Source organism: Calonectris borealis, chromosome 9 (genome assembly GCF_964195595.1).
Source record: "Calonectris borealis chromosome 9, bCalBor7.hap1.2, whole genome shotgun sequence".
Classification (NCBI taxonomy): domain Eukaryota; kingdom Metazoa; phylum Chordata; class Aves; order Procellariiformes; family Procellariidae; genus Calonectris; species Calonectris borealis.
The window spans coordinates 9,096,501-9,124,328 of NC_134320.1; the positions used below are offsets into that span (position 1 = coordinate 9,096,501).

General features: G+C 42.9%; 1 protein-coding gene across 4 annotated transcripts in view; it reads right to left on the reverse strand.

The window, feature by feature from the left end:
• The window catches only part of EPHA4 (EPH receptor A4), a 103,427-nt gene that overhangs the window by 25,876 nt on the left and 49,723 nt on the right, over positions 1-27,828 (reverse strand). For all 4 annotated transcript variants that reach the window (XM_075158158.1, XM_075158161.1, XM_075158160.1 and 1 more), the window contains one exon: positions 18,985-19,323. In XM_075158158.1, coding sequence (XP_075014259.1) covers positions 18,985-19,323 — 339 coding nt within the window. The remainder of the gene's footprint in view (positions 1-18,984; positions 19,324-27,828) is intronic.

Consider the following 27,828-nt stretch of genomic DNA (forward strand, 5'->3'; position numbering starts at 1 on the left):
AACCCTTGAAAACTACCAAGAAAGACAAACAAATAAAACAGTCACAATAAATGAAAGGAAAATTGAATGTTGAAAGCCTCAAACCTACTTGACCATATCAGACAGTTCTGATAGAAGTGAAAATAACCGGTAGATGCCGCACAGTCACAAAAGGGTGTCTCCTCTTGATGTGAAACCATCAGGGAGCTGCTTCCCGATTTACTATTTGACAGTTTGGCATCTCTGTTAGAAATGCCTCCAGAACCTTTCTCTCTTTTTCCTTGTCTGTCTCTCACATGCAACGGCAAATACTGGATGACAGAGGAGACTATAAACACAGCCAACAGGGAGGATCCAGGTGTGCTCCATCAAGTTGCATCTGTGGCATGACCGAGAACCTGCTTAATAACCTCACAGTTCCTCAACAGAGAATTGGGCTTTTTTTCCTTCCCCTTTGCAGTAAGAATACTGCTCAACTAATGAATTAGAAATCAGATTTGTTACCCTAAGACACACACATACGCGACGTTGCTGATAAACCAATCGGAGAGAAATCTGCTTAGTTAATCGGTGCCTCATGCAGGGCAGACAGGCAATTCTTTTTACTGAGAATCTGTCACTTATGCTGGTCTGACCTCAAGAATTGTGGAGAGAAAGTTCACTTTCTTTCCTCTATCTTCTCTTTAACCTCCTTGGTTTCCCATTTCATTTCTGCAGGCATTTATATTGGAATTTAGTGAGTCCTTCAATATTGGGCTGGTAAGTGCTGTATGAAAACGCATTTCTTCTCTGTTGTAAAATGGCTATTTGCAGCAGAAGAATATATATTAACTACCCCTTCTTGTGAAAGATGCTTAGCTTTATATAGCTTAACAAGTGCTTTCTCATGTCTCTCCAAAATGGACAGCTGATCTTAGGCATTACACTATACTGGAATAAACAACCTGCTCCTGGCCTCCAGGACACAAAGAGGACTTGTACATCGATTCCTTTGTTACTCCTTACGATTACAATTGTAAGAATGGCCCTGTCTTTCCTCCCTGTCCTTTATATGCAAATTCATCCTACTTAACTTTTAATCTCTTCTTTTGTCCTGTATTCTGCGGATGAGCAATTTGTTTCTGAGTTTTTTTGTTTTGACTGTACATCCTGCCTCTCCATATGCTATACAGAAATCCTAAGAGTGCTGAAGTCCAACTACAGGATGAAGCACCAGAATTACAAGAGACTGTCCAGGAGCTCTTTGACATCTCTGCAGCACAGACCTGTAATGGTCTATGCAATAGGATGGTGTTCTGCAACTCTGCGGACCTTGAGGAACTGGGCTCAGTAACCACAGGGAGTACTACAGTTATCCCAGGACCCACCAGCTGACCTGAGCAGTTGAAAGACTGGGCTTCTGGGAAAACAACAGGTCTGGGTCTCCTTGGACATATATTACCAAAAGGGCGTAAGAGTCCGGTCAGCAGAGTCTGGGACAAAGAGGACATCACCACTGCCGGCTCATCATGGCAATCCAGGCAGCAGTCACAGCCTTCAGGATGAGCTTCTGCAAAATATTTACATTCTTTGTTCTTCTCCCTTTTGCCTTTAAATTGCCTCTTAGGGATGATGTGAAGATAAACATGTAACAGGTTGTAAAATGATGCTTTGATCATGAGCAGAATAAAAGACAGAATCTTCTCTTGTATGTGCGTGGGCTAACTATTCATTATATACACAAATTCCTACACAAAACATACTGAGGACAGCTTGACCAAAAAGAATAATGTACACAATTAAGATGTTCGCAATAAGATCACATAATACTTTTGGAAGAGAGTGGGAGATCACTTTTTGCACTTTCCTCCACCCTGCTCCCTGCTATTTGGAAAGGAACACTACACAAAAACTTGTTTCGCAAACATCATTGCTTACAACAGCAAGTTTTTCTGCCACACGTGCGCAGACTGTACATATAAGCACCAATTCTACCAGAACAGCCCATTTCACAGGGAAGAATGATGAGGTATTTTGGTGTCTAAAAAGGGGTCCCATTGAACAAAAGCACTAAGTGTAACTTTCCCTAGTTCAAAGCTCAGCAGTTCCTCTCCTTTAAAAACCCCAGTCCCTACTGATGTGAATGTTGCAATTTTCTTTTATCTACTTCCTCAATAACCTGCCATTAAACACCTACTAGTAGTTTTATTACTGCCGCTCTGAGCTTGCGGCCTACAGAGAGAGACAGAGCACAGATGTACTACAAAAACTTCACCCAAATGCCATAAAGCCATATCCCAAGGCTAATAAGTGCTGAATTGTAACAGTTTCGAGGCACTTTAAAGGATGGCAGAAGCAGAGTGTCAGTTTTTCATTACTGGTTCAAATTAGGAGAGGGGGGGAGAGGAAAAAAACAGGAAATAAATAGATGCAATAAAGTCTCTGGCATGTAGGCATCCATGAGTGAAAACAGCCCTTTATAAAACTACAACACATGAGTACTCAGATATCAAAGATACACAATGCCCAGTGTTTTAGTGAAGATGCCTTCTTAACCACAGCAGGGTTTACTTTCCACTCCCCATGATTTGAATTTAAATGGATCATGTTTACTCAAGGGGTCTTTCACTGATTGAAAAATATACCCACAGTTTGTACATTATCTCAGCTAAATTCAAATAACATATTTAAATTTAATTACTTGAAGCTTAGGGGTTTTCATGCTTTTCTTTTTCCCCTCAATTGCACACAACAACACTTATTTGTTCTTATCAATGGCTATGTGCTTTGTCAAGCATCAAAATTAAATGCTTGAAAGCACTAATGATGTTACTGTGATTAAGGGTTTTTACCTTCCAGGGTAGATACTAAAAGCCTGCTCCATTATTAATTACTTAAAAAAAAAAAAAAAAATTCTGAGAATCTAACACTGAAGAAAAGTCCTCTTAGAAATCAAAACAAGACAATAAAAGATCTTCTCTTAATGGGGACAAAACACATTTAAGGGAACCTGGCACATTTCAGGTTTTCTCTTTGAATATTTACCTTGTAATATTGTGGGGTTTTACATGGGATTTTGTAAATTATATTATCAAATAATCTCCCAGCAGGAAATGGATATATAACACAGAGAATCAAATATGTTTTTAATCATTTCTAAAGGCAACATTCTCCGGGCCAGATTCTGGTAATTTTACTCATGTAAGAGAGCCACTTACTCTACTAGCTGTCGCACTGGCTTCAAATCAAGCGAAGGGAGAAGTATCCAGCCCTATTTAGTTACATGTACCAGAATAAATTAAAAATAAAGCAGTTCTGCTCTTTCCTAAAATGTTGGTGTTCAGTTCTGCTTCCCTTGGGCCTTTTACCCACTCCCCTCTCTTGTCCCGGCAGAAATGCTCCTGTTTCTGAGCAACACGACGACCCCTGTGCTCCCAGTACTCCTGGCAAATGGCTTTGGAAACAAAGGAGAATGCATTTTAGCATGACCAAATTTCCAAACATATGCATAGCATATGTATAAGCCATGTATGTACATAAGGATAAGCACATGAAAGGCTTTTGCATGTGCGACCCTATGTGCACACACAGATTTGATGTCTGTGCACGTCTGAAGAACCGAGCCAGGGTTTGGCATTCCCGTTCTTACCACCAGTATGACAGCTACGCCCTTCTCCGAGGGACCAGCGAGAGCCTGCAGGCTGGATGTGCGCTTTAAAAACTAACCACACGTGTATTTTTTTTTTTTCATTATTCCCTCTGTATAAGTGGAGCAAACATTTGTACTAGTGATGATTGGGCCAGGTTAGGACTTGGACAAGGATCTAGAGGTCTGATTGCTCAACCCAGCCACTGGAAGCCTCCCAAGACATTCCCGAGTCCTCTGTCTTCCCACCGTCTGCCTCTCCTCCCCCAGGAATGACGACTGGCGAGGAACACCTCCCAGCTTGGAAACTGAGACACACCGAGATTCAGGCCAGCACTTTTAAGCTTTAGCATTTAAAGCAAAGACTTTCAATCTACGCCACTAGAGTAAAGCGCCCAAGGTTATCCACCCACACTTGAAAATCCTGGCCGACGCCATGCGAAGCAGTGTGACAGCTGAGCTTGGCCTCTTTCTCTCAATCCCTTCAATCAGCCGTAGTACTTCTGAGCTACACTTCCCCTGCTTGTTACTAGAAATTACGCTGCTCAGGAAAAGCACCAGCTCGGCCACAGGATACTCTCGTAGGACACCTTCATCCCAAAATGACAGGCACAAGTGATCTTCCCTTTCTTTCCAGGCTCCACAACCCAGTCACTGCCAAAGAGCTCTGAGAAAAACTAGGGACCAGCTCACATCAGTTATGTTTGTAATGATGTGTTCATAAAGAAAGGGGCTAGAAAATGAGATTTTTAAAGACTGTTAACACAGCATTATTATGTTTTAAACATTTCCTCCGTTTTAAAGTTTTCATTTCTTGCCTCTCCCAAAAGAACCTGCGCTGCAAATCTTGCCAAACCACAAAAGCTGGCTCTGACTTGCATCAAATCAAAAGCTTGAAGGAAAACCCAGGCTGTTAGCAGCAACAAATAGTAGTAGTTGAGGATTATTAGAGTGCTGTATTTTTACCACCCTTCTCCAGCTTCAGTTCTTGGAGACATGCAGTAGCTGCTGAGGATCCACAAAGAGCCTACGTATTTTCTGGGTTGCACGTCCAGTTCTGTGTCAGTTTTAGCACAGACTACTTCAGCATACCAGAACTGCTCTAATTTAGACCAAACCAATTATAGGAGCTGAGGTCCGACCACAGTTCCTTGTGGTTTACATCAGGAACTGCAATGAGACAAAGGTGACAAAGAAGATTTTGCACACCCAGGAGACAGCTCGTTCTGGCTATTAATTTCTGAGGACCAGCTCTTGACAGCAATACATTATTTTCAAGTACTGGCCTTCCAATTCTGAAGGCCAAATAATGATGTCAGCTAATGCAATGCAGGTCTGGAGTAGCTCCAAAGATCTGAATCTGCAACCCCAAAGATTGCCTTAAACCAAAAGACTATAGAATCTTGCATTTAGCAAGAGATCTGTATTACAACTCAAGCATGGGGTCTGTTTAGTCTGAGAACTGCTTGTTTTCTTTCTGCTAGCTTGCTAAGAAATCCTGTTGGCATGTTCTGACAAGGATAACTTAATAGTTGCCAACAGAAACATGGCAGAATACTGTGTATTTCCTGTATGTATGAATGCCAGTTTAAAACAAACAGGAAAACAAGTCTTTCAGTTGGAAGGCAATTTATAAAAATCTGTCTGAACATTACAACCACTTAAAAAACCAGCACCGAAACATTTCTAAATGCTTAAACTACAATGATTAACACAAGAAGGGTGAACGCACTTAGCGCTGTGAATTGCTCTAAGAAACTCCAGAGCTATAAGCAATTTGTTAAGATGGGGAATTAGTCAGCAGCTTTCTGACCTGAGCAGGTTTGGAGCCGCTGGTCACAAAGCAGGTCACGTTGCAGTTACTCTTCCCTCTAGTTGAGGTTAGAATCTGACCCAATATAAACAACAATAAATTTTGTAGCCTAAAGAAGCCAACACCGATGCTCCACTGCATTATATTGGATTGAGAGAAGCAGAGAACGTGGGCCACGCAGTCTGGACAAAGAGAGATTGCTGTAACTCTCAGAGTCCTCCTTTAGGGCCCGGACCAGTCACGCTTGGAGGTAGGATCCCACGACCCAAATATAGGTTGAACACCTCTGGGAAGCACGTGCTGTAATTATCCTCTTACTTCCCGGACGCTGGTCCAGCAAGCACAGACCACCAGAAACCACTGATGCTGGACACAATGTATAGCACCCCAGGGTACAGTGGCTCTGGGGGAGCCAGAATGAGAAATTAGAGACCATAACCTCTAGTTATTAAAACAGACAATAATGTTGGAAACGGGGCATTCCCCAACCGCTCAAAATAACTGCTCATCCTCTCAGGGCAACTCGACCTCACCCACACACCCTGCTGTGCCTCCAGGGAAGCCCAAGGTAGCCATCAGAGCTAATTCCTCCCCAGAAATAGCCTGTCCTTCACCTTTGTATTGCCGCACAGGAGGAGGATCTGCTCAGCTGCCTTTTCAAAACAAACTCCTCCACTCCCCCTCCAGCCCCTTCCACAAGGAAATCAAAGCTACCCTCAGAGACACATCAGATGCCCCCAAATGAGACCCCTGTCCCATTCTCTACGCCCTTCCTCGTCAAGCAACCATCCAGCTACTCCTCCTCCCTTTTTCCCATCCTCCTGCCCACAGTCAGAGGAGTTAAGACATGTCTGCATACACTTCATGAGTCAACAGACAAGGGGGGTAGAGCTGTTCTTAAATTGTACAGGTCCAATGAAATAACTTACTGTATCTGTGCCCTGCAAACCACTTCTTGTGCGCAGCTTTCAAACCACTTAAAATAGCATATCAACAATCCATAAAACAATACCGAAAATATTGACTCTGCTCTATTACTATCCCAAAGGATACGTTGGGATCCCAAACTATACATTGCAAAGGATTTCAGCTTTCACCTGATGCCTCATGTCTGTATCTATTAAAGCCTCATTTCCGCCTCCTTGGTCTTTTCTTATACTTACCACCAAGCCACCTGAGCATGTGGTTACCCCAACAGTTACAGCATAAAGCTTAACCCACTATGGGGCAAATGTGTTATTTGGTACCCAAGGCAACACATCTCCTAATGCTGTTCTCCTTGGTTCTCACACAGTTACTTTTTATTTACTTGAAACATGGATGTCTAGATGATATATATATGTGCTAAATAACTTCCTTTGTCACTTACTTTCAGCATTAAGAATATTAGATTTTGTAAAAAGAGCTGCTTAAAAGCCTTTTTGAAATCCAGACAAATAAAAGCCTCTGCCCTATATGCCACTTAGATGCTTTGGAAATACTGAAGTATCTTCTAAACAAAATAAATAAATAAATGTTATGACTCATTTTGCTAAAGCAGCATTCACTATTTTAATAAATAGATTTGGCCACATTGTCTCATCCTGGCTTCTGAAGTGCTATGGTAATAGCAGAGAGTTAGACTTTGCCATTTGGGTTTCTCAGATCAATCACCCAAAGTCAGAAATGGCAAGAATCTTAGAGGAAGAAAAGATAATAAAATTATAAACATTTTACTTCAGCTGTGACACACAGCTCCAACAGCAACTGCAGGCTGGGTCTCAGACATGCCCTCCTGAGCCTGCAGCACCCAAAAGAATCAAAACCCAGGACTCACCTGACAATAAAAATCACAATTCCCATCTTAACACTTGAGAGTAATAAATTGTTTCAAAGTCACCAAAGTTAAGGAACTTCACCTTTATTTACTTTAAGCTCCATCACACAGAAGAGGCTGGTGCAGAAGGTTTGCATTTACGTATTTACATTTCAGCTGAATGACCTATAAATTTTAATTATAGTTGATATTCAGAGCATTCAGCTGGAACTCCGGTAAAGTACCTTCTGTACAAAGGTTAGATGGATTCGACATGATACGATCTCTGCCTCTGGGCTGTTGAGAAACTCTCAAGATTGAATCAAGGTTTAGGTTTTCTGGGCTCATGTTAGTGGCACTTTGTGAAGGACACTGGTCTGACAGCGCTTGGAGATCCTCAGTTCTTCTAGGATGCTGCAAGACACCCTGTCATACTCCTCATCAAAGTTCCTCTTCTTCAGGGGAAAAAGATACTCTCTGCTTTTGGAAAAGTACCACAGAGGATTGGACCACAGCACACCTAACTCTCACACTCGGAGCTCTTCTACCAGGTCCTCTCACTGGAACTGAATTAAGCCCCCTTTCCTTCATCTGCAATGGGCAGACTTCTTCAGGAAATTAAAAATCATTAATGGACCTGATGAGAGAGAAAACTATATTCTGCACACAGTGGTGCTGCAAAAAGCAAAGCTACCTGAAGTCTGCTGTTCGGTTAAAAAAAAAAAAAAAAGTGATGAGGGACAAACTGGGGAAGAGTCTTAAGCTTCCTGAAACACATAGACCTTAAAATTAAAATCTTAGTTCATGATGTCAGTAACTGATTACATCATAGGTGGCACATAATTAAACTTATAAAGGGGTTTCACTATTTTGGTTTTATGCCGGATACTGAAAACTAGTGCATTATTCATTTAAAATTGTGTCAATTAGAAAAACCCCAAATGGAATAAGCAATTAAATATTAAAGGTGGCTGCCTCAGTGGAAAACAGTCAGAAAGATAATTGGCAAAGTTTCCTGTGCAATGCAAGTGCCATTACAAAGTCTGAACAATTTCAATCCTAAAAAAATAAGTAAAAAAAAATGTAAAAAATCAACCTCATGAGGTTATGAAGATTTGGAGTTGTACAAAGAAATCAGCCATGTTTATTTCCTGGAGGAGTACTGAGCTACAGTCTGGGCAAATAAAAGCCCGTGAAACTAATAATCCCAAATTAGCTCAGCAATCGCATAGATGGGTCTGTATTCCAAGTCTGAACCTTCATTTTCAGTCCCAGTTTTGCAGCGGACAGGACACTGAGAGCCCGCCCCGATCCCGATGAGAAGATCTCTGCGGCAGATCTCTCCTCCCCTCCGAGGCCACGGCCCCACAGGGCACTTACAGGGTGGAACTGAGAAGCGCACAGGATGGGGACTGCAAGGAAAAATATAATCTTCATTCAAAACCTGCAATTCAAAAATCATTTCTTCTTCCAACAGCACGCAAAGCACTTTTCAATGTTATGTCTCTCCTCCCTGTAAGGTTCATGGTTTTGTTTTTAGTTCAGTTTTGTCATCAACAGGTCCAAAAATTTGATTATCTTCTAATTTGATCCAGACGAAGCTGGTAACTTCCATTTAAGGATCAGTCAGACCGAAAATAAGCTAGGAAACTCCTGTGCTACACAGCCCCTCTAACTTGTGATGTTCGCAGCTTGTCAGTGGAACAAATATAAATAAAAATATTTTCTGGTTAAAGAAAAATGCCACATCTGCAAGCAGTGCTAAAGAAGTCTCCCTTTGAGCCCAGTCCACTCTCTTCAAATCAGTTCTTCCCAGTACTTGCATAATTGCAGTTTTAACCTTCAGCACAGGCAGCAGTGAAAGCAAAGGGCTGAAACGCTCCTGGAAAGGCTCCGCTGGGTCTGCACATCATGCCTGAAGTATGATGGAGAGCCCACAAATCTCGGCAGCTCCTGCAGGACTCCCCTTGGCCACCCTGTCCCAGAGTGCCCAGGGAGCTTGAAAAACACGGCATCTAACACTCAGCCACTTACATATTCCAGTCACTTTCTGTCTTACTTATGTGCACGTACAATATCCTGATAAACTAGAAGGGAGGCTGCAGCCATTCCATCTGCATTCCCTTTTATGCTAAGAAAGATAAATTGAGGCTGATTCAGAGGACAGATTTAAAGAACGCAGTATGTTATCGAGACAAGCGCAATCTTCCCAGGGAGCCTTTGTAGTGGGTTGTATTGAGATCATGCCTTTATTTGTTTGCTAAAATAAATGGACACCACTCAAAACTCAATTCATATATGAGACATCTCTTCCAGCCCACTATAGCTTCCTATTTTGCTTAGCCAAAACTGTCTTATTCTAGTATTTATTGATGGGACCTTTTAATGGCACATAGAAAATTAAAAATAACAAAAAGCTAATTAAAAACTTCAGTGCTTTCCTTTTAGTCTTCAGTAATCTATGGAACTGACAGACACTTATATCCAAAGCACATTACAGGTTAAGGGTTTTTCTGTCTGTAATAATCCATGGATACTTTCAATGGATTTTAATACAGACAAAACCAAAGAGATTTTATGGAACAACAGAAGTATTTAATAAAAAATCAGAATCAGTCAATTGTCTTTTCAAGACTCGGTGATAGAATTTGATAGTAGGGATAAAAATCCTAATAAATTCTGCAGGAACAGTTCAGAAGGCTGAGACAAAAGCTAACATTTCCTTTTAAATTAACTAGTAGGACTTTTCCATAAGGGATGTTTTGAAATACAAATGACCAGAGGAATAAAATACAAAGGCTTGAGCTTCCTGCATCTCTCTAGACTGTATTTAAAAAAATAAATCCAAAACTACAATCAACTTTTGTTATTATCAGTTTACAAATCACAACTTTCAGAGACTCCAAATCCATTCTCGGAGTGCACTACTAAGAGTTCTGGGACTCTGGTTCTTGAATTTAGTAATGAAGGCAGATTACCTTAATCTAAGGAGACGCCATGAAATCCTTCGAGTAGAGGCAGATAGAGGCTACGCATTTGCCTGCTTTGTTTGGGAGGGGAAGCCCACTGGAGCCCTGCCATAATAACAAAGAGCTCCCTGCACACCAGTTCACACGTGGGGCTAAATCTGAAGTGACATTTCTCAATGAAAGGAGCAGTATTCACTCGTGTGCTCAGCATTTTGATGTCCGCCAAAATCTGGCAAACATGATTATAGAGATCCAGCAGGCATGCCACAGCTCTATTTAGTCCTCATGGTTCAACGCAATGCTATGCAAAAAATAAATAAAAAATAACAGGCTGCCTTGGGATGGCATTCTGGGAGTATGATTTCATGCATATGGATGGACTTGACACACATTTTGCAACTCCTCATACAAGGACAGAATATCTGAACCAAAGGGGGCTGCTTTACCCACCCTTGTGGGGTCAGATCAGCATCCTGCCCTCCAAACCATGAGCCAGTGCAGAAACTTTGGGCTTCAGGGACTAGCGATGTTTATTTGTGCTACTCTGCATGGCATTTTAATTAGCAACTGTGCGGATTTAAAACCTCTGAATGGACACACAGGGGCAGTTGTGCAGCCTAGCTTTTGTGTTTCCACTCTCTCAAAAAAATCCTGTTTGAGGACATCGGCAGGGGGTTAATGGAAGCTTTGATAAAGTTCTCCGAAGCCTTTTATTGTTGCTCAACTACAGACCAGACTCTGCTGTCTCTCTGGCTGCTTTCCAATTAAGGTAGTCAGCTGCAAAAACAACTAGAAAATTTAGAAGCCCATCTAAACTTTTGGTAGCCACAAACATTCTTGGGCAAAATCTCCTTCCATATGAAAATATTTCCTTGCCAATTGTCTAAGGGAAGCGCTCAGACTGGACGGCAAGCTTCACAAATGTGAAATGTCAGCGCACTGCCAGCGAAAGGAAATGTGCAGTTAACTAGTCCAGAGCAAACAAAAGCTGCAGGACCGAATCTTCATCTCTGTCAGTTTGGTAACTATTCATCTGTACCAACATCACTGAGACCCAAATTTGATCCGATTTGATGCCTCCTAAAAGTAAATTTATATAATTTAAATATGGTCAACGCTACCCAGTCCTGAAATTAAATGCCTTTTTCCCCAGCAGGATACGTAACTAACCTCCATTTTCCACAATAAACCATGAGATCTTTTTAAAAAAGTGACCAAACTTTTATTTAAATGCTGCAATTACTGCTTGGCTCTATCTGACACGCAACTTGTCTAAGCTGTTCGCTGAACCCTGAAGCTGGTTATTTACTAAGGATCTTTAGAAAGCACGGGTTTTTTTCCCCTTCCGACCATGACTTGTATCCCCCACCTTGAATACAAATTCATGGAAATGGGTGGTGCAGACGGCTTTGCCAGCAAGCAGGCAGTTGTTATTTTAATTATTATTTCTTTGTGGAAAGCTGTAGTTACCTTAAAATAATAATTTAATCCCTCCCAACAATAGTTTTCCCGGTTTTGTTTTTAAGACGGGAGCACGTATGCTTATAACTACGCATTTATTACAGACCATCAGTTAAAGCCTGTGCAAGAACACAGAGTTGTTAATAAGAAACTCCCACTTGCATCTGCCAGCTTGGAGAAGCTCCTTACTCAGACACATTATCTCACACACGTAATTAAACGTGCAGTAGAAGAAATCTGAAGTGGTCAATACATGACATCTCTGAGGCTCGGAGAAATCTCATGCTCAACACTGAAATTTGCCCATTCAAAAGTACTCCTAACTGTTTGCTTCCATGCAATTCCCAAATTTCTTGCACTGGGATCACTTATCTTCTTTCTGGATCTCCCACTGCGTTTATATTTGAAAGGTCTGTGGTTTCTCAAAATACATTATTTGGTCTGCTTCAAAAGTCCTCGTGGTAACTCCCTTCAATGTAAATCTTCAGACAGCAAAAGCCAAAACACAACCGCCTCGGCGAAACAAAGCGAAGGAGGAACGAGGCAGGTTGCTGTCCTGCACAGCCTGGCAGTTCACCTCACCGATTACGGCAGGTGAAACCCTGCAATAGCTGACAACTTGTCCCAACCCTTCTGCTTGAAAATGTGTGTATGGGGGGGGGGGATTGCCGCTTATGTCTAGCAGATAAATGTGAAGCCTTAGAAACCACACTGGTTTAGATTCAAAATGAGAAAGTTGCATACAATTAGCCTGGAATTCTGCAAGATGCTCCAACAAATCACTCGGAGTGTCACGCTCACAGATCACCCCTTTTTCAAGTCCCTGCTTACTAGTTTTGAATCTCTTTCCCTATTGAATTCACGCTTGACACAGGTCCATTTGAGGAACAAGGAGACTGCTGATCCATCATCCTTAGTAAAAAAACACTTTTAAAGCAAAATAAAAACACCCCTTTGCAACTCCCCTTTTCCATTACCCTGACATTTTGCAGAAAAAAGAATGCAGCAGCTAGAAGTATCACATACATCCCATGCTCTGGACATCTGGCATGTATCCAGATGCTTGCAAAGAGATTATTTTAAATCAGGCTTGTGGGGAACTGGGTGGCCAGGGTGCTGCGACTGTTTATACACACCCAGCTACGTGCACAAGTCTGTGTGCCTGTAGAAGGACCAGGAACAGGCTATTTGTATCCTTTGGCCGCCGGGAACAAGTAACTGGAAAGGGTGGGACCATGCTGGTAGCAAGTACTTTGAAGGAAAAAAAAAAAAAAAATTTGAATTGACTTCTGGATGTCTGAGAAGGCTACAGCCAGGTACTGCTGTGCCCAGCATCTGGCGTGCCATGCACTCCTCCGTTTGGGCAAAAACACAAACTCACCCACATTCACAGCTTCCAGGTTCGGCCATTCAACACCTTCCAACTGGTCCAAAACGCTCGCCTAGTAACAGCCTGTCCCAGCACCTTAATCCTGCTCTCCACAGCGCCCTAAACCTCACCAGCACTACCCCGTCTTCGCCCCACCAAGGGAGCTAGGCAGGGAGCTGGACTGGAAAACCCACCAGCCGCGAGAGGGGAGCTGACTTGACGAGCCTCCCGATACCCTCAGCAGGCACCAGGGAAGGGTGGTGTCAAAACAGAAAACGACTTATTTTGCCAGCTTACACTATTTTAGAAGGCCTGTGAAACTTTGACACAACTGTATGATGAATCCTGTCTTCAAGTTCACAGAGGTCCTTCCCCGGCTATTTGGAGATGACGTCCTCCTTGGGGTTATACGGCCCTTCAAAATTATGTTTCAACACAACAATAAACAGCTCATCACCAGGACCGCATTAAAAAACAAGGACAATTTTTGCAAGAGCTGAGCATAAAACTATAGCACTCTGAACAACTACAGACCTTGCTAATTTTGAAAGCAAAATTAACTTCTTTTGCCACCTCCTTATCGATAAGATTCTCAATACGCACATAAATATCACCACATACAAAATGAAAAAATGGTATGTTCCCTCTCAGCACACAGAAATGATTTACTGTTATTTATACTGAAACCAGGACTATACTCCAAGAACATGATGGAGTTTAGAGAATCAGATGGATCGATCGATCTTCAGAGTATCTGTTAATTTTATTTTCTAGTAGTAGTTTAAGGGTATTCATGCAGTCACCTAAAGAAAGCTCTGCGACCGAAATCTACTTAACAATGTCTTTTGATGTTTCACTACAGAGCAATTCTTTATAGATAAGTCATAAACATACAGGAAAGTAGCACATTAAAAAGAAAATACTGAAAACCTTAGGTTTCCTGGCCTCGGCATGTTTTGCTTTTGATCTGCCTGAGCACCTATTACTTTGTCAATATGAGGAGTGCACACTGACCAAGGGCAATGTATGTCCGTGAATTTTTACTGACTGCAAATCTAGCTCTGCACGGGCTAAACCACACTGGCAGAATGTAAGACCTCATATGCATTTTCTGTGCTGTTCTGTACAACACGTGAGGAATGCTAATCAGCATTTGAAAGGAAACGTGGGCTTTCAAAGAAGACACACCGAAATGCAAAATGGGAATATATATTCCCCTACCAGAAAGTCCAGTAGAACTTGTGAGTCATCTGGAAGCAAATAACTCCCACTTCTTGCCCCCCCACAACATTTCTAACTTAAAACACAATCATCCTCAAAGGATCAGGATCTTTCAGATTTTTTTTCCTTTTAGTAATGGAATTAAGAACATAAACAACAAACAAACCTAAAGGCGAAATAAACCTGAGTAACAGTTGACATTTTCCTTCCCTGCACTGAATGTCAATATTTTGGGGTTCATCACAGTTTGGTCACCACAACTGCAACCTGTCCCAGAAGAATACTCGATTCACGCGGGTCTTCTCAGCGGTGCTCAAGTCCTGGTGGCACCGTGACCCATTTTAGTTCCTGCCTGGAAATGGATACTGAACAACCGCAGGGCTCTGAGTGACGTGAGGGACCAGGGGAGCATACAGAAGAGGGGGGGAGGACTGCAGCGCAGCCAGCCACACCGCTCTGCCCCCAAGATGAAGCAGCTTTGAGACAGGCGAACAGACAGCTAGACAGGCAAGGTGCGGGGGATCGCAGAGACAAAAGAGCCGGGGAGAGGAGCGAGAATAGAAAGAGGGGAAAAATGGGACAGAGAGCCTGAGATATTCATAAGAACGAACAGTTCTTGATCCTGAGCACAGGCAGCTTGAAATGCAATGGGAGTCTGATGCAATGGGAGAAAGAGTAAGTTTATTTATTTGTATTTTCATCCTAATTGGCACATCCTGCCTCCATCTAGCTGTGCTGGTTCACTTAAGGAAGCACCGAGCCCAAGGTAACCTAACAAGGTAACAAATCACCAGGCAATCTGTTTATTCAGAAATATCAACCGTTTGAACTCCAAAAAGCAAAGGAGCAAGAAGGACACCCATCCTTCATAAAACGCAAACAAAAAGAAGGGAGGACAGTAAGCCGCATAAAGCATTTGATTTTAAATCTCATTTAGAGCTTGTGCAGGCTTCCCCCCACCACCGCTCCCCTGCCTCATGAACGCCTTTAGCATCCGTGCGAAGCCTTGTCCTTGCGGTGCAGCCCCCTCGGACATGCACGCAGACGGACTCAGCAGTGGCCCTGGCTGTCAGGCTGGAGACCTAAACAGCTCGGCTGTAATCTTTAATAAAAATATAAACTGTTCAGTGCCTCTTCAAAAAAACAAAAGCTTCCTGCTTGCTGTGAACAAGGTCTCTTTATTGAGAGATTTACTTTTAATTTTGAACAGCTTCGCAGCATTATCCTTAGTGGAAAAAAAAAGAGCCCAGAGATTTTTGAGCTATTCAGTCAACTGCCTGGTAGGGTTTCTCATTGAAATTAGCTTCTCCTAGCAGCATCGCATGAGAATTGCTGGTTTGCATCTCTTCCACAAGTCATTTCACATTTTTAAAAGATGGACAAAGTGCTGATTTCATTTGATCGAAAACAGAAAGCCACAAAAGTCACCACTGCTGGTGGAGACCCTTAATATCAGCATTTCCCAGTACTCATTGTGCTAAGGGCACTGGCTCCAAATTTCAACAGCTCAGTGTCCCATCCTTTGCTTTTTTAATTTCTTTTTAATCTTATATGGGAAAAGAGTGGTGGTTCCCATCTCAAAAAAATCAAAAAAATTATTATACTAAATATTGAGAATAGCGAGCTGAATTCACCATTCAAAAGTCTTAAAATGTCACAACATTGAAGTATTTCACTAGGAGATAGAAATTTTTACTTGGTTCAAAGCCTGAAATTCAGCTTCTCTCTTTAAAAAAAAAAAAAAGCTATAAAGCCCCGGACCTTTTCAAAGGAAGCAGGAAAAATACTTTTTCAAATGCTTTTTGAGCCTACTTTGAATGGCAAAAGCTTATTTTCATTTAAACATTTTTCTTCAGTATTGGAAACTGAAAAGAGTTTCTAAACAAAGGCAGAAAGTAAACTGCCTCATTTTATTATCTCCAGGAGAAAATGGCAAAGCAAACAAAAAAACACCTGTGCCTTTCAACTGCACCTTTTACATCATTGCAACACATTTCTTCAATTTTGTACTGAATATACCAGTAACTGATTTCTCATTGCTTTCTGCCCATCTCCAAATGCATACCTTCTGTAGGGGCTGGCACCGATGCAAGCAAACATACAAATATTCGGATTTCTGATTCTGACATTAAAAACTGTGTTCTAAAATTTCTGTATATTTCCTTCAGATTATATAGTTGCATATTTGGAAGGTCAATTTGAGACTGCTGTTAAGAGGGAGGATTTCCTGGTCCCTTGCATACTTATCATCCCTACTGAATTTAACTCGAAGATGCACCTCTCGCAAACAATTTCAGCAAATTCCCCAGAATACGACCCAAAAGCACTGCTCATATCTAAAGAACTAAAGAACCACATAAACCACATTTTTTTTCCTATCAATTGTTGGAAAGCACAAGCATAGATAGCAAAAACAATAAAGTCATTTACAGGTTTTCGGTGTTGGTATTTTCATTTTTATTAGCAAAACAGGGAAAGAGTGCTATTAAAGGAGAAGCTTGGCTCTAATCTGAATTTAGAAATTGCTGCAAAGAAACCAAGGTAGCTTTACATTAGTGTAAGAAACGTGCAAGATCAAAACCAAGCCTGTAGCAATGCTCTATCATGACATGATTTCTTTATAATGAGAGATAGTGAAAGAAAATGAGTGGGACAAGAATTTTAATGCACCCCAGACACACATTTACAATGATTAAACAGATCAGTACTTGTAAAACCCAAGGGTCCAACTTTACAAACCTTTACTCAAGCAAGCAGTTTCACTGAAATCGATGGCATTATTTGCGTATGTAAGAACTATTTATCTCAGTTGAGATCTGTAGGTTTAGACCACACATTTCTATGTAAATCTTCTATGCAGCAGAATACACAAAATCGTATGAAAAAAGGGACAACACCGGCACCTTGGAGTTAATTTTCATTTGTACCCGTAGTTTTCTCCGGCCCTCTGAAGCATTTGATAGACTGGGCATGTTTCATAATTGGAAATGTTGGCAAAAATATGAATTTCCTGATGTGAAGAACTGCTACTCATGGATAATAAACAAAATCAATTCTTATTTGCATATTCAATCAGATTTTGGTTTGCATATTAAAGCATAAGATGGCAGAATTTTCACACGGTAGATGGATCCCACTCACTTATTCATGCATATATGCATCCACTAATCCTTACACATGCCAAAATCAGTCAGAAATACTCTCTTTGCTAGGCATTCATAGCACAAAAACACTGTCCTGCTGCTGTTCTCAACCTTCTCTTTTCGTATAGCGTATGACAGCGTTCTCCCACAGCTTTCTCCCAAGACTCTGTAATAGCCCCTGTTCTCTATTAGTCTTCTTTTCACTACGCAAAGCAATAGTTTGAATTTTTGAATCATAATTTAAAAGGGATGCTGTCAACTGTATGTGTAAAGAACAAAAAACACTGGACCAGATTTTCAAAGGAGCTTCAGCGTGGACTTGACAATTTTGCTTGTAACTGTCACTGCAAAATTGAATGTATCTCTCACTGTTAATATTGAAGTGTCTGAACTACAGCTAAAATTTGTAGATTTAGACTACGCATAACTATTTTTCACATGCATCTATTAGGAAACAGAATTCAAAATATTTATATAGTCCAGTACTATCAAAATATAAAATATTAATATTGTCCCATACACCATAAGTCTAACATAAATGATAACCCTGTAAACTATGCTCTAAGGTGCTGAATGCCTGCAACATCTGCGGGACTTGAAGGCAATCAGCACTGTGAGCGATTAGGTGACAGGTTTGATGGTCTTGTAGCCAATCTAACAGTCTGGATATCTAATTTGCATATAGAAGAGTGTCCTATTCAATGTATATAATTTTGTGCATTAAATTAAAAATTCAACTGGAATCCTGTGCTTGAAACCCTAGCTAGCCGCAAACAAGAAATGTTTTCATGTAACTAAAGAAAAAAAATCCTATGAATGATCATCAAAACTAAACTGCAATCTGCTGCAGCAGCCTTTACTAGGTCAAGCACAGGGGACTGAAAAAAGTAGAATGCCTAGGGTAGCTGAAATAATCAGATATAAACAGAAATGGTATTTCACTCTCCCAGATGAGTGAAACGCAAAACTCGGCCAGCATGAAGAGGAAAGCTCATATAGGATTTCTAAAGTAATGCCAGCTCTGATCAATTGAAACGTTGTTAGCAGCAGGTTAAGGAGGTATTTATTTAACAATGGGACAGAATCTAATTGACTTTGCAGGGAGAGGAGAGAGAGCAGGCAGGCAAGGGAGCACCAACTCATTCTTCTTCTACTTGAATCTTACGCAGCCCTTCTTGGAAGGAGGCAGAAGCACAATCCTGTGCTCCCCGAGTGCATATTTTGCCCTCTGTAAACAGCAAGGGCATATTTGTGTCCACGTGCAGGGTCTCCCCGACAAAGGGCCGAGCCGCTGGCAGCCCTGGCTCTGTCCCCTCGCGTCGCGCAGGGCAGCTGTGCTGTTCTGCTTCTGCTGAATGCCTCCCAGTGTCCTCACAGCATGCTGCAGCAGAGCTCTGCTCCCAGCTACAGGAGTCAAACCCTCCTCTGTTTTTCTAGCTCTAAAGAATTTAAACTATCCATATAAATAACCAGAAAATAAGGGTTTGACCCAGTTACACATCTTAGGGCTCCTTGCATTCATTTGTTAATGCTAAATGTAATGGAAATCACAGCTTTCCTAAAAAACAGGCAGAAGAGAGAGGAAGAGAATTTGTGTTTAGGTTCCTACCCGCTTGGTTAGTTGTCACAGTGACTGAGACAGCTTGGTCCTGGCTGGGATTTTGCTTGGACACTCCATTCATCGCCCAGACTTCAAAGGTGTAGTTAGTGTGTGCCAGGAGGTCAGTAATGGAGACTTTGGTGGTTTTCAAGCCGTTCTGCTGGGGGCTGAAGTGCACACCACTGCCACAGGACCGGCAGCGGCTGAGGTCGCCGGCACCACACCGCTTGCATACCACATTGTAGGAGATGTCTTCCCGACCACCTTTGTTCTGGGGGGGGCTCCACTCCAAGTTCACCGATGTCTCATTGACATTGGAAATCAGGTTCTGGGGAGCAGACGGAGGGCCTAGAAAGAAAAAGTCCACATGTTTTTAGTAACTGGAAAAACCTTACATAGTATCTCCAGACTTAGGGTCCTGGGTGATACTGAGCGTGTGCAACTCCCAGTTAAGTCAAGGACAGCGGAGACCACACAGAATTTTACTTCTCCGTGTTCTTAATGAAGGTGAAAAATTAGCTGGTAAGTCAAACTCTGATCTCTTCATCTGATGAATTAACAGTATTTTCCAGCTCTAAATGAGCCTGAAAGCCCAGTACTGCAATTAAACAAGAGTGGGGTTTTTTCACTTTCACTATTTATACTTGTTATGAAAAACGTAAAATTTACATATTTTACATTCATTTTTCCATGATCTCCCGAGCAAAGCATCAAATGCACAAAATCCTCCTTCACTTGAGATTTTTAAGGTCCCCCATTATGTACAGGCAGAGCCTCACTGAAATTGTTCATCTCCCAATATTTTTTTCTTAAGAATATAAGTGTAATATTTTCCAGACAAGTTGATGTCAGATCGCATTCAGTGAACACTGAAGCCCATCAAGCAGGGAGCTGGACGTGACACTTTGGGATGCAGGAAGGAGATTTGAGTAGAAAGCCGGACACAGAACTAAGGCTTTGAAGGACGGAGAATAAAGGCTACAATACGGGAGTGCTGGAGAACGTGAAAGAATTGGGGAGGAAAATACGGTGAGTAGCTAAAAGAAGAGCTGATACAAGAAAACTGGTCAGGAGCAAGAGAGCGTACAGAAAGCTTGGAAATAAGGCTGAATCAGAGACACAAGGTCAGCTCTTGCACCGCAGGGACAGCAGACTTTAAAACTCGTAAACAGGCTGCCAAACAGTTCCCAGCTGGTTCCAGCATGGGGACTATGGGATTTGGGGACAGAGCCGAAGGCAGGCTGGGGAGGACCTCCCTGGGCAGGAGGGGGGCAGAGCTGGGCGCAGGGAAGGAGCGGAGCAGAGCCCGCGGGAGGCAGCTCCTCCCGGCACCCTCAGCAACCCGCTGGGACTGCAATGGTCGGTTCTGCCCGACCGGGCAAACTGCCTCCAGCAGTGCCCTGCCTCGCTCTGTAACCAAGGCACAGGCAGAAATCTTATTTATATGCTTAAATCCCCACAGGCCCAAAACCAATAGGCACACTGAAAATGCAGAAGAGCTAATCCTGTGACTCTTAATCTAATTTCAATACAGTTGTGGTGAGACACACTTTTTGTACCCTTAAATTTAACAAGGATGATTCAGAGCAACCCCATGAAACAGACGGGTATTTTACACATCACAAAAAGCTTCACTGATCATCGAAAGGCAGCCCATTCTGGGGTAGAGCACGAGGGCGTGCTGACTACGCAGGCAATACTTTGGGACAGGACATAGGTAAATACTGTATGGAATAGAAATGAAACAGAGAGTGAGAACAAAGTTTGCAAAATGTAACGATCCAAACCGGAATACAGTAAAAATAGCAGTCCTTAGTAATTACTCATAGTTAGAGCTTTAAATACAAATATTATTACCAGAAAAATACTAGAAATGATTTTGTAGAAATTCACAAATTCAATTTTTATTCAAGACACAGGAGAGCTTGTGAAAGCTTCTTAAATTTTATCAAAATACATTTGATGGTTGGAATTAAAAAAAAGTTCAACCAGATCTCCTGGCAGAAAAGGAAGGGAAAGAGAAAGTTCTGGCAAGTTTCGTTCTAGATTTTCCATTCTTGTTATTTGTCAAATGTTATGAAATTGGAAAAAAATTCAGCCAGCACCAATAGTTTCATTAAGTGTATAAATAAATACATTATAATCTATCATATGCCAAAGATACAAAAACAGCATCAGGGTAAGATGGGAACCAAATACATTATGGTGAAATTCTGCTGAAATTACAAAGTGACTCAAGCATAGCAGCGAAGAGGTTAAGCCGTTAAGAGGTGGCTATGGTGAAGATTAATTCTGGCTGCCTCGATTCATCAGGTGCATCTAAAAGAAAGCCTGAGACCTGAGCACACTGTGTAGGACAAGGTTTTGAGGGCTGCGTCACGTCCTTGGGTCTGTGCTTCAAGCCGTCAGGGTGTAACACATGTTCAACAGGAGACAGGACTTTTATTTTAGAAGAGGCAGGTAGGTTAAGAAGAGAGTCTTAAATTACATAGAGGTCAAATATATCTAGTTATCTTCAGTACCTAAATGAAAGGCCTCTGCTGCAAGAGTGGCTGAGCAAGGAGTGTTTCTCTGTGCTCACTTCAGAAATACGAAATTAATATATTCATTTTGAAAAGAGGGAAATCCTCCCTTCCTGCCAAATCTTTGAAACAGTTTCCGAGTTAATCGGGACTGACAGGTAGAATTACTGCAAGGAGGAGAGCCCGGGCCAGCCCCTGCGATGGGGAGTCCTCCTGCCTGCTGCCCCACCGGGCTGCCATTCATGACTTTTATTTATACACTGGCAGCATTTAGGACTCCTAAGGACAAAACCCTTTTACTCAAAGATCAGTTACCAAACACAGTAAGAGACGTTTCCTGCTCCAGAAATGCTTAGAAACTAGCAGAGAAAGAAAAGGGAAAGAAACTGTTCTTAATCTCTGTTCATCACGTGGAAACTGAGGTAGAGAGAGATGTGGTGAGACGACAAGGGCACACAAGACGTGCCTTGCACATCTGGGCATTGGTCACAACTCTCCCAAGTTTTAGCCCTGTGCCTCTGCCCCGTGAACAGCTCTCCTTCCCCCAAAAGCTGGGTTTGCCAGCTCCCCTGCGGAGGAGAAAGCCGTCTCTGCTTAGCCTGCAAAGACACGAGCCTCCTTTTCAAAAATACACTCCAAGTGCAGTGAGGTGGAAGACACTCCCGAAATCACGAACTCGAGCGGCAGCGCAGGAACTGCTGAGCAGGAACTGATCCACACCCTGTCTACCCCAGAACTCCCCAAACTGCCTCACACCAGGGCTCTCTCTTCAGGGCAGGCAGGTGCACGAGGTGACAACATTTGTCCCTCCACACTGTCAAGGAGGCAGGAGAGCAAACAAAAGCCTCTGGAGGAAACCAGCAACCTCAGTAGGCTGCAAGCCTAAGTCCATGCTGTGCAGCGAAGGTCTGACCTCGCCAGAGCGGCTGCCGGAGCCGGTGGGAGCTGAGGACGTTTGTCCTCCCAGAGGCCATTCAGTACCTGGCAGCAGCAAGCCCTGAACAGAAACTGCTCCTGTGGGAAACGGCAAGAGCTTTACAGCGAGAAAAAGCAAAAGGAGTTTTCTTACAGAGCGTTCACTTGCTGCAATCACACAAGCGAGAGCATCGACTCAGAGCACGGCCAGGGGAGCTGAGATAAGGTGGTGCCCGTGCAAACACCTGCCCTCCCTGAGCAACGCCTGGCTCTGCCAGGGCTGCCCTCGTTGCAGGGGGATATCCCTGAAGCAAAGTACTCCGCGCAAGGAAGGTTCATACTGCCACAGTTACGGTCTGAAAGAGGTGCCTCTTAGCTCAGATAGAGCAGCCAGTTTGGGGTTAAACTCAGACTTACTCTGATGTCCATTAAGATATTTTCCAAGGCTCTAGGTCCAGTTTCACGTGGGAAAATGTGCCAGAATGAATCAAGCTCCTCAGAAGCAAAAAGTCAGTAATTAGTATGTGGGACAGGGCATTGCAGTGTCTAAACAGAGACGCAATGAAGCGGAAAACCAGGGAAGCAGATGCTTGCAGGTCACAGAGATGAGTGCACCACCTCCAGCATGAAAAGGAAGATGCGGGGGAGTCTCCAAATGGTGGGCTGACATTACAGTGAGGGGAAAAGCAATTTCTTTTCTTTCTGGAGCATAGTCATCAATGGAGCTGTTGGCACTGGGAGTGGGGGGAGTTTCAGATTGATGGGCCTGGTTTCAGATGTTGCAACACAGGGCGTATCTGCTCCTTCAATGGTGATCAGGATTTGCTTTGTTTTTAACAACAGAGCCGCTGCGATAGATGAGATGAAAACCCTTTCAGGGCCGTGGCAGGCTGGAAATGCCAGCGCTGTTTCAAGATGAACCCAGCTAGCAGGGTCCCGCAGGACCAGCGTCCTGCCGGCCAGACCACCGCCCTCATACAAACCCTCTGTCCTCCTGCAGAAAAATCTAGCTAGAGGGCAGATGAGAGGGGAGACAAGGAGCTGCGCCACTGAAACTGGTGCCAACGTCTGTGATTTTGTCCCGAACCCCAAGATTTACAGCATTTTTCTTAAAACTCCTGCTGATGGAAGCATGCTATTGCATGAGCCATTTGGCACTCTGGAAGGATGGAGCTAATAGTGCCACACAGTCCAGAAGAGCTTAAAAATGTGACAGTCCCTACAGAAGAAACAAAAAAAATCCAGACATTTTTATTTTGTTAAACAACTAATTTTAAAGTTCTTTTTATGATGTTAGGAAGCCAAGTGCTCTCGCTTTCCTTGCCCAAGACAACAGAACCTGAGAGATGGATCTGCAGAGCCACTCACACGTCTCCCGTCGGGGGACTGCAAAGAGGACACGGTTTGATCGTAGGGCCTGAAAGCCAGATCCCTCACTCAGCCCATTTACCAGCACCATGAGTGGACACAGGGGACTCCTCTGTGGGAGCACTGGGAACGGAAGTTTTTAATTTTATTCCTTCCTGGGGCTCCATAAATCTTGCTTCACAATAAACCCATCAAAATCAACTGAGCCATGAAGCAAATGGAAAGGCCCTGGGTGGAGCAGTTCATTGTGTGTGTCAGGGCTGAGGGAAACACTGAAGAGTCTGTTTAGCAACAAATAATCTTTGTCAAGCTAATCTTGCTATCTGCCTCAACCCTCCTATTAGATTTACTTAAACGTATTGGGCAATGCAGATTGTTTGGCTTTCTCTTGCTGCAATAAGCTATAGCCATTATATCTATCTGCTCTTTCACCCACAAATAGGCAGATCTGTCTGTCTTAAGGACAATGTTGTATCCTATGTCAAATGAATATTCAGGAAAACTAGAGCTTTTAAGGGGTTAATAGCATGAGCATTACTTGTACTAAAAGGACTGATGTATTTTAGCACTCTTACCACAATCTCAGGCTGCATTTTAACTTTTCATCCATCAGTATTTCTCTCCCTCCCTTCCTACAAAATACTCAAGTCCCTCTCCAGTCAGAAGCCTCCCACATGCCACTGCAAGTCTGATAAGAGGCTTGATGAAAACCATGACAAGGGCACGTATCAACACCTGACGGGCTCCCTCCTACCTTCCAGACCACACGGGCTCCCTCCTACCTTCCAGACCACTAACCAGCACCTCCGTGTGCTACGTTACCTGTGTGCCAACTCTCTGTGGATTATAGGTCTCTGTGGGCATAGTTAAGGAGCCTCTGTGATTCACACCAGGGATCAAGTCCAGTCTGAGCACCGAGCTGACTCACATACAGCTTCCGCAGTGAAGACCCTGTAATGAACTCGCTATCCAGGACTGAACTGGCACCTGTGGGGTGCAGATGGCAAGGGGCCACGGCTGTGAAGCAAAGCAGGCTGCAGATTAAGGCTGGGCATAACAACATTTCATCAGTAAACTGTTTATTTCCAAGGAAAATAATGTTTTGCATTTAAATCAGCTGCCCTACACACTAAGGGACCATCAGAGGTCGTTGGCTCAAAGTTTGCCTGTTGTTCGGATACCATCCTGCTGAGGAAGTTATCCCAAAGCCCCTTTCTTCCCGCCCCCAAAGGATAACAGTACAACTACAGGAGGTTCAATCCAGTGGAACTGGCAAAATCATTCTGCCAAGGAAAAAGAAAGTCTATCCTGAACGCAGTGAACAATTTCAAAGGCAAATAGCACAAAGACGATAAGCTGCAACTGAGTGAATATTCCTGCTGCCCTCAGGGATGGGTCACGCCCAGCCCTTCACGCATGCCAAGGGGAAAGTACAGCCAGCAGGACCCTCGGTGTGCCAAGGATGGGGTCTAACCGGGCTGCACCAGGACCGCAAGTTCAGCACCGCCGCCGAGCCACGAGTCCAAAGGAGAGCACCTCTCCCTTGACAAACTCCATACACCTCAAACCCATGTCAAAGGGCGTGCCGAAGCTGGGCTCCGGGAGCTGGAGGGACTCCAGCGAGACAGGCAGACAGGCATGATTTGTCGGGCGTGCAGATAGACTCCAACCAAGTCAGCCCACCCTTTCTCCCTACAGCATAAACCCGACTGATCTACGCAACTGAAAAATACCTCTGGAAACTAACCCTGGGATCTGAGGGTAGAACTGTAAATGCACAGTGCTAGGGAACTGTATTTAAATGGCTATGACAAAGGTTTTAATATCCCTGGTTTTACATCTTCCTTTTTTATTACTGATCTGCCCAGCAAGGTGCTTCTCTAAAAGTCTCTGTGGGTGTATGCAGTAAATTCAATTACAGTTTTCTACAACTGGACCAGACAGACTTGTTTGACATAAAGAATACTGTCTTCACTAAACCAGTTAATTTAGTTCAGCAACAGGGTATGGTTAGGAGGCGTGGACTAAAGGACAGTGAAAGGAGAAGAGAAAGAAATGATTCCCAGCAAAACAGCTCCCGAGTGACTTTGTTGTCCCATAAAATGACAAGAAATAACAAGGACCTTGCAGCTTGGTTCTCCGCTGCCCCAGGTTGATAGGATGCCAGAACCCCACTTTTAGACAACTAGCATCTCCAAATTTTGGGCAAACAACTTTTGGTCACCAAAGCTATAGGCGAGTAAAAAAAAATTCTTTTTCCTTTGCTCAGTGGTCCCGTGAACAAAGCACTGAAGATAAAGTTCTGGGCTTCGGTTTGGCCAATTTTATCAGACCCGAGTAACCATTATATACTATTTTCTCAGGTTGAAAAACAAAAACATCACAAAACAAAACAAAAAGTACTTCAGCACAGGGTTCTGACACTTAATGCCTTTAAAGTGAATTTAGCACTTACGAGAAACCCACTCTGATGGCACCCAAAATAAAGCGCTCTCTTGCCACGAACAGCCGAATGCTCACACTCCTCTGTCTTGGCATGTCCCCTGGCAGAGGGCTCCTTACCAGGAGCTCCTTTTTTTGTGCCAGCTTAGTCCTCAGCCATTAACAGTGGTAGTGGATTATTTTGGCAGCAACATTACCTATTAACAACTAAACTGATATTATCAGTATTTGGACTGTAAACACACCTGTTTACTACTAACCTATGGTATGGTTAATACTTATTACCTTGAAAGATCTATCTGTGGGAGGAGACCTATTAAAAACGCAAGCTGAAACCCACACTCTCCATGGAAGTGCTAATGGAGATATTTCAAATATATACCCTCAAGAAGGCAAGCTTTCGTTATGAGCATCCTGTCAGTCACCAGATCAGTGCATTTAAAATGTGCCCTCCTTTAAAAGAAAGATGCTTTCAAAAGATATGTATGTGGCTAAGTAACAAGCAGGATGAGGCTTTTGAGCCCTGGAAGGAGAAAATGATTAAAAAAATAATTTACTCAGTCTGTGTGTGCACGTGTGTGAAAGCACATTTCTCTATCAGGTAACGGATGTCTCTGCAGCCAGGGCAATGGATAATTATTTTCAAGTGGGTTGTCACCCTGCATTCAGTCTGCGTTCGCCTGACAGTGTGAAATCGGAAGGAAGCTTCATTGGCAATTCCCACCAGACATCAGAAAACCTCAAGCATGTAGAAAAGACTTTAATCTTCTTTAACCATTCCCGCACTCTCCTTGAGGAAAATATCACCTCTCTTTTTTGAGGCAGAAAAAGTAGACCTTCGCTTGATAAGGATTAAAAATTGTTCTAACAAACAGTAAAAATAATATGATATCCTGCTGCAGTTTGAAGCTTTCTAACTTCACCCTCAAACTGAGAAAACCCTATAAACATATTGTTAAATGCAGCAGAGTGCCAACTACGGGTGTTTGTTAATCAAAGTCAATCAGGCAGACCAGCAGGCTTCAGTGGGCTTTGGACCAGGACTGACAAAAGGATCCTCTTCAGGAGCTTGCTCCAGAGACACTGACCCTCTTCATCTCCGGTGATTTCAAAGGGAGCTCAGGGTATTCAGAAATCTTGAGCTAATTTGCTACATAATAAATAAGATTCATACAACAGGGAAGGTTGCTATGACTCACCGTCATTTAAAAGAAGCCTCGTATGAACTGGCCTGCTTTGAATCGGCAACTTGGCCTTGGCTATACTACAGAGGAGCAGTTAAGTCTTTGATAAGTTACAGGAGCAGCAGGCACCTGGGAGTAAGCATCCGACTGTCTAATAGCAAGAAAACCTAACTAGAAATGCACTATCAGAAGCTGTGAAAAGTTTAGCCCATCTTCTGCTATACAAGACCTGAAAGCCAGCTTTTGTGTACAACACAGCCAGAATAAAGAGAACAAATAAAGAGGTGTAAAAAAGAAAAGATCCATACAATGAACAACTCCAAAGATCTTTGGAGAATATCTACAGAGAGCAATGAAATGTCACTGGAAGTACCTTTGAAGCGGCTAGCTCAAGCACTGAGAGGCAGTTCGACTCTGCTAAG